Source organism: Sebastes umbrosus, chromosome 15 (genome assembly GCF_015220745.1).
Source record: "Sebastes umbrosus isolate fSebUmb1 chromosome 15, fSebUmb1.pri, whole genome shotgun sequence".
Classification (NCBI taxonomy): domain Eukaryota; kingdom Metazoa; phylum Chordata; class Actinopteri; order Perciformes; family Sebastidae; genus Sebastes; species Sebastes umbrosus.
In genome coordinates, this window is record NC_051283.1 from 22,178,308 (window position 1) to 22,185,390 (window position 7,083).

A 7,083-nucleotide genomic window follows, 5' to 3' on the forward strand; every position below is an offset into this window, starting at 1 on the left:
CTTGACAATATGCACTAATATATATATATATATATAATATATATATATATATAATATATATATATATATATATATATATATATTTATATACATATATTTTTTTATAAGATAAATGCAATCTCTCACATGCCCCATCCCTCAGTTTTATATATACATATATATATATATATATATATATATGTATATATATATATATATATATATATATATATATTAGTGTATATTGTCAAGTTCATGGCCCCAACACTGTAATGGTATACATATATTTTTTTATAAGATAAATGCAATCTCTCACATGCCCCATCCCATCTGCCAAAGTTTATTATCTGTGTTTTGCATATATATATAATATATATATATATATATATATATATATTATATATATTAGTGCATATTGTCAAGTTCATGGCCCCAACACTGTAATGGTATACATATATTTTTTTATAAGATAAATGCAATCTCTCACATGCCCCATCCCATCTGCCAAAGTTTATTATCTGTGTTTTGCATATATATATAATATATATATATATATATATATATATATTATATATATATATATATATATTAGTGTATATTGTCAAGTTCATGGCCCCAACACTGTAATGGTATACATATATTTTTTTATAAGATAAATGCAATCTCTCACATGCCCCATCCCATCTGCCAAAGTTTATTATCTGTGTTTTGCATATATATATGTATATATTTATATATACATATATATATATATATATAAAATATTCAGAAAGACTCAGGTCTCACATGTTACAGTGGTAGTACAGTACAGTATAGTATAGTAGTAGTTACAGTAGTTAAGAGAAAGGTTAAGAGGTAGGAAAACAGATAAATAATAGATCAAATAAAATACATGAAAGAAAGCACAGACATGACAATAAAAAGCTGTATACACTACATAATACACAGTACACAACAATACATTTACACAAGACTTTATTAATTAATTGTGCAAATAATTGTGCAAAAGTATCCGACTGTGCAACTCTGAAATTGATGCAAAACACAGATAATAAACTTTGGCAAAATTGAGGGATGTGGCATGTGAGAGATTGCATTTATCTAATAAAAAAATATCTGTATATTATAACAGTTTTGGGGCCATGGACTTGACAGTATGCACTCAGTGAAAATATTCTGAAAGACAGGTTAAGAGGTAAGAAAACAGATGAAAAAATAAATTAATGAATATAATAGATCAAATAAAATACATGAAAGACAGCACAGACATGACAAAACAAACGCATACACTACATATTACACAATAAATTTACACAAGACTTTATTAATTAATTATGCAGATGTATCCGATTGTGCAACTCTGAAATCCCTATTGAGGTAGAGACTTGTTAAGGGTCCTACTAGTGTAGAAAAAGGTCGTCAGAGACATGTTGTCTGTGCTATACTGTACATATAGGTATAAGTGTATAGGTACAAGCATGAATAATAAATACAATATAAATCAAAATATATTCAGAAAAAAATATTCAGAAAGACTCAGGTCTCACATGTTACAGTAGCACAAGACACAGGTTAATAAGTAAGAAAACAGATGAAAAAAAAATAATATAATAGTGTATAATAATTTCTTTGAGTTTTTAGAAAAGCGCCATATAAATAAAATGTATTATTATTATTATTATTATTATTATTGTTATTATTAAGTATTATTATTATTATTAATTGTGCAAATGTATCAGATTGTACAACTCTGAAATCCCTATTGAGGTAGAGACTTGTTAAGGGTCCTACTGGTGTATAATTAGGTCGTTATAGACATGTTGTATGTGTGCTACTGTACATAGGTATAAGTGTATAGGTACAAGCATGAATAATAAATACAATATAAATCAAAATATATTAAAATATATTGAGTGTTTATTTGTTTTATATTTCAATTTGTTTTATATGCAATATGTTACTGTATGTCTATACATTCATTATACTATGATACTATAATATGTAATATTGTGATGTCATATGAAATGCAAAAAATAGGTAATATAAGTAATATAAATATAATAATTATAAAGTGTTTAATATGTGATTACTACTTCTTCTACTACTACTACTACTACTACTACCACCAGCATTAACATAAGAATAATGTAACATATACAGTATAATCCAACACAAAGTGCATATATGCAATATGTTACTGTATGTCTATACATTCATTATACTATGTTAAAATAATATGTAATATTGTGATGTCATATAAAATATAAAATGCAAGAAAATAGGTAACATAAGTAATATAAATAATAATTATATAGTGTTTAATATGTGATTACTACTTCTAATTTTACTAAAGTAAAGTTTTGAATGCAGGGCTTTTACTTGTAACAGAGTATATCTACACTGTAGTATTACTACTTTTTACTCAAGTAAAAGATCTGAGTACTTCTTTCACCACTGGGCTAAACAAATCATAACATTTGTATTATATAGTACAGCATGTAACTACAGGTACAGGTTTGACCTGTCTGGTCCTCTCTTACACAGTTACTACGGTAATCTGGAGAGTCGTAAAGCAGTTGTCGCTGTCGCACCTCACTGCTTCTAACTAGCAACAGCTAAACTGCGTAATTCATGCTGCATGAACATTAAGAGGAGTATCAGTACGGTATCTGCATAGTTTTTTGTCTAAAAACATATTTTCAAAGCTGATAAACAAGTTATAATCTGTGCAGAAGAAGTTATTCTTTGTAAAAATGGACAACAGACTGTTAGCTACCAAGCTAACGTGGCTAGCATAACGTTAATGGTTAGATTCATTGTTAGCTAAGTTAGCTAATCAACCTGTAGGATAAACTGAACATACTGACAGATACCATGGCAGAGTCCTTATCAGGGGTTAATGTCGTGCTGGTTATGGCCTATGGAAGCTTGGTAAGTACAGTTTCAGTTTGGCTTTGCTAGCTTATAGGAGCTCATGTGATGAATTCTTATGTTGACATTTTTTATTGGCACAAAAAGTACAATGAAGCAGATCAACTGTAAAGAAATCAGTGTTATCCTAACTGTTCCTCTTTGTAGTGATGGAGATAATGTGGTACACATGGAAAGTTTGGTGATGTACACATGGCATTACATTGAATAATCCCAGAGAAGGGAAAACAAAAAAGAAATAAATACATAAATAGATGGATGAAAGAAATAACAATAGTAATAGTGAATAGATAGAAAAGGAGTATATATACCTACACACACACACCTATATATATATATACATATATATATATATGTATATATATATGTATATATATACCCATATACTGTACCCATGTGATGAATTCTTATGTTCAATTTTTTTATTGGCACAAAAAATACAATGAAGCAGTACAACTGTAAAGAAATCAGTGTTTTACATGTTTGAAACAATGTTATCCTAGACCTGTATTTCATAGACCCCCCCTGTTCCTCTTTGTAGTGATGGCGATAATGTGGTACACATGGAAAGTTTGGTGATGTACACATTTTACATCACATTGAATAATCCCAGAGAAGGGAAAATAAATATATAAATAGATGGATAAAAGAAATAATAATAGTGAATAGATCGAAAAGGAGTATATATACCTACACACACCTATATATATATATATATATATATATACCCATATACTGTACCCATATGATGAGTTCTTAAGAAACCGTTTTGGTTTTGATCACAATAATTGCTTGTTCTGTGATGAACTGATTGAAACTACAGAACATTTATTTTATGAATGTATTTTTTGCTAATGCTTTCTGGGATGATTTTCATTATTGGTTGTCCAGTAAATTTGTAAATTTTTCTAATCTAACAAAGGAAAATGTTATATTTGGTACAATTGTGAAAGATGACTTGGTACATGACCTGGCAATCAATTACATAATCATTCTTGGAAAGTTTTTTTTATACATAAAAATAGATTCCTGAAATCAAGACCAAATTTCTATGTTTTTCATAAGGAGCTGTGTCTTTACTTTTCATCTCTGAAACATATGAAGAAAAAGAATGCTATGAAGCTTTCGATGTTAGTTGAGGACCTTAACCTTACAGAGAATCCCTAACACTATTAGCATTATTCACACATTCCCTTACTTTCTTTTTTTTTTTTTCGCTCTCTTCATCTACACTCTTATGCACTCTACACCAATTTCCAGGCTTGTCTGTTCCCTTGTAGTTGTGGACTGTCCTGTACGATGCCATATTGTAATGTAAATTTCTCAATAAAAAAAAAAAAAGGAGCTCATGTGATGATTCTGAAGCTAAAACCCCTGTGTGTCCTGTCACGTTTGTTTTTTGTGTGTTCAGGTGTTTGTGCTGCTGTTTATCTTCGTCAAAAGGCAAATCATGCGTTTCGCAATGAGATCCCGACGAGGACCCCATGCTCCTATTGGCCACAATGCGCCTAAGGTAAAGTGGATCTCCTCTTTTATAACTTTGTTTACCTCTTGTGTGTTGCCAAATATATGCAGCAGCTGCCGTTGGTGCAAGAGCTCTCATGTGTCTGTGTATTTGTGAATTGATTTTACAGGGTTTGAAGGAGGAGATTGACTCCAGACTGTCCAAAGTCCAGGAGATCCGCTTCGAGCCTCGTCTCCTAGAAGAAGAAGACGACAGGCTGAAGCAAGGATCACAGATCAGTCAGTCACTTGTTCAGCTCATCTTGTTGAATCGCTTTGAAATGCATTACAGCCTTTTTTTCTTAATTTAACAAAAACCTGTTTGTAATTCACAGGTTGCTACAACTACCTGTATAGAATGAAAGCTCTGGATGCCATCCGTGACTCAGGTGAGAGATTAAATGTGATGCTCAGATTTATTGATTCTGCAGCTGCATGCATTATTCTTATCATCATCTCATCACATAACTGAATCCATTATTTTGACACTCATTACTGTTATGATATCTCAAATTCACATAAATTCTTACTAGAGCTGCAACGATTAATCGATTAGTTGTCAACTGTTAAGTTAATCGCCAACTATTTTGATAATCGATTAATCGTTTTTTGTAATTCTTTAAGAAAAAAGTCAAAATTCTTTGATTCCAGCTTCTTAAATGTGAATATTTTCTGGTTTCTTTACTCCTCAATGACAGTAAACTGAATAACGAGACATTTGAGGACGTCATCTTGGGCTTTTGGAAACATTGATCGACATTTTTCACCATTTTCTGACATTTTATAGACCAAACAACTAGTCGATTAATGGAGAAAATAATCCACAGATTAATCAACAATGAAAATAATCGTTAGTTGCAGCCCTAACACTTACCACTTGAGAAGCCAAACAGCTTTTCATCTGTTAATCTCTAATTAAAAAAACAAAACTATTTCTCAAGTCTTGCCCTATGAGTTTACCAGATCCTGTTTTTGCAGCGACCCATTTCCCCCATGAGGAGTGTGGATTTTTCATCTATTCTAACCTTCACTTCTTGTTCCTTCCTGTTTGGCCTTCAGAAATTCCTCTGCAGGAGATAAGCCGCTGTCCCAGCGCGTTTACTGGACGCAGCTTCAGGAACTGGCTGATGGAGCTGCGCAACTCCCACTCCCTGATCAAGAGCAGCCGCAGCGCCCTCATTGACCGTTTGCTTGAAGGCTACGACAGTGCTCGCCACGGGACTGGGGTGTGTACAAAGTGTTTTTGTGATGAAAAGAAAATATGAATGTAACCGGTTTAACAGTTATGTGATTGATTTGAATTAATCTCTTTGTGTCAGGTGTTCGGGGAAGCTGAGTTTCTTGAATACCAGCAAGCTCTCAACGAACTGGCTGATGTGTAAGTGCCGTTGTAGCTGCTGGTCCAGACTTGAAACAGTTTTGTCTGATAACATTGTTGAAACAAGTTTTCCAATTTGCATTGCTGACACTGACAGGGCAAGGTGTAGTGCATGTTTCCGCATGTAATCCGTTCCACAGTGTTAAGCACTGAACATAATGTGATGAAAAAACTGTCTAGATTTAGAGCAGTTTATTTAACACAGCCTGCCTGTCTTTAAGAAACAAATACTGCGATTATAAAATTGCAGTAGGCCGTATTGCGATTATTAATTTTGATTTATTGTGCAGCCCTACTACTGTTACTATTTCATTACTAATATCCATGAATATTATTACATGTACTAGTATTAATAATATATTTGTGCAATGCCATCCATCTTATCGTTAACTTTTCTCCTCCCCTCCCTTTCTCCTCAGGGTGAAAGCCTATTCCAGCACCACCAGCCTGGACCAGCATCACCAGTCCGCAGCCAAGGACCTGACGGGCTCTCCTGTCCGGAGCACTCCCTCCACCATCCAGGTCACCTACCTGCCCTCCACTGGCCAGCGCAGCAAAAGGCCCAAACACTTCCTGGAGCTCAAAAGTTTCAAAGACAACTACAACACACTGGAGAGCACCCTGTGAGAGACCGCTACTGCTACAGACTGACGGTCACAAAATGTTTGTGTGGTGTGTGAGAGCAGCGCGGTTACACAGTCTACCGGGAAACATAGAGTTGTAACGTACTGTAACTTTGTTTTCAAGTTGAGCTTTAAAATTCACCCACTACTTCAAAGAATTATGTAGAAGAAGAAATGTCTCATTTTATTATTAAAATCTTGCAGTCACAAGGTTTTTTCTCTCATTATCGGTTAAGCCCATATGTGCACGTGTTACACCCGAGGCCTTTGTACATATTTTGGACCTAATGCGTGTGTTCAGAGGACAAATATGATTGTAGCCAACCTGGCAAGGTTTTTTTATAAGAACAAAGTTAATAGGAAGTCACCAGGATTCACTTTTATTTTTCTCAAAAGTCCAAATGTAAATACTGTGTGAGTGTACCTTTTGAGTAACTGTGTTTGTACAGATGTAAGATATTTATACAGACATTGAGAAGTTATTTAATTGATATTGTGTGATTTGTATTTGTGTGAGGTTGTACACTTTTGTGGTTTAAGATAAAAGTCTTACAACCCACTTCTCCATATTCAGCGTCTTTAATATCTCCACTAGGTGGCGGTACAAGGTTATGGAGCAAAGATACAACAACAGGGATGATAAAAGATAAAACAAATGAGTCCGACACA

General features: G+C 33.3%; 1 protein-coding gene across 1 annotated transcript; it reads left to right on the forward strand.

Annotated features, from left to right (window-relative positions):
- Positions 1-2,543: 2,543 nt before the first annotated feature.
- LOC119503341 (protein C1orf43 homolog) lies at positions 2,544-6,973 on the forward strand. The gene is made up of 7 exons (XM_037795063.1): positions 2,544-2,910; positions 4,322-4,423; positions 4,545-4,653; positions 4,749-4,802; positions 5,473-5,639; positions 5,733-5,791; positions 6,211-6,973. The coding sequence occupies exons 1-7, from the start codon at positions 2,854-2,856 to the stop codon at positions 6,416-6,418; spliced, it is 756 nt and encodes a 251-aa protein (XP_037650991.1). The 5' UTR covers positions 2,544-2,853; the 3' UTR covers positions 6,419-6,973.
- The last annotated feature ends 110 nt before the right edge of the window (positions 6,974-7,083 follow it).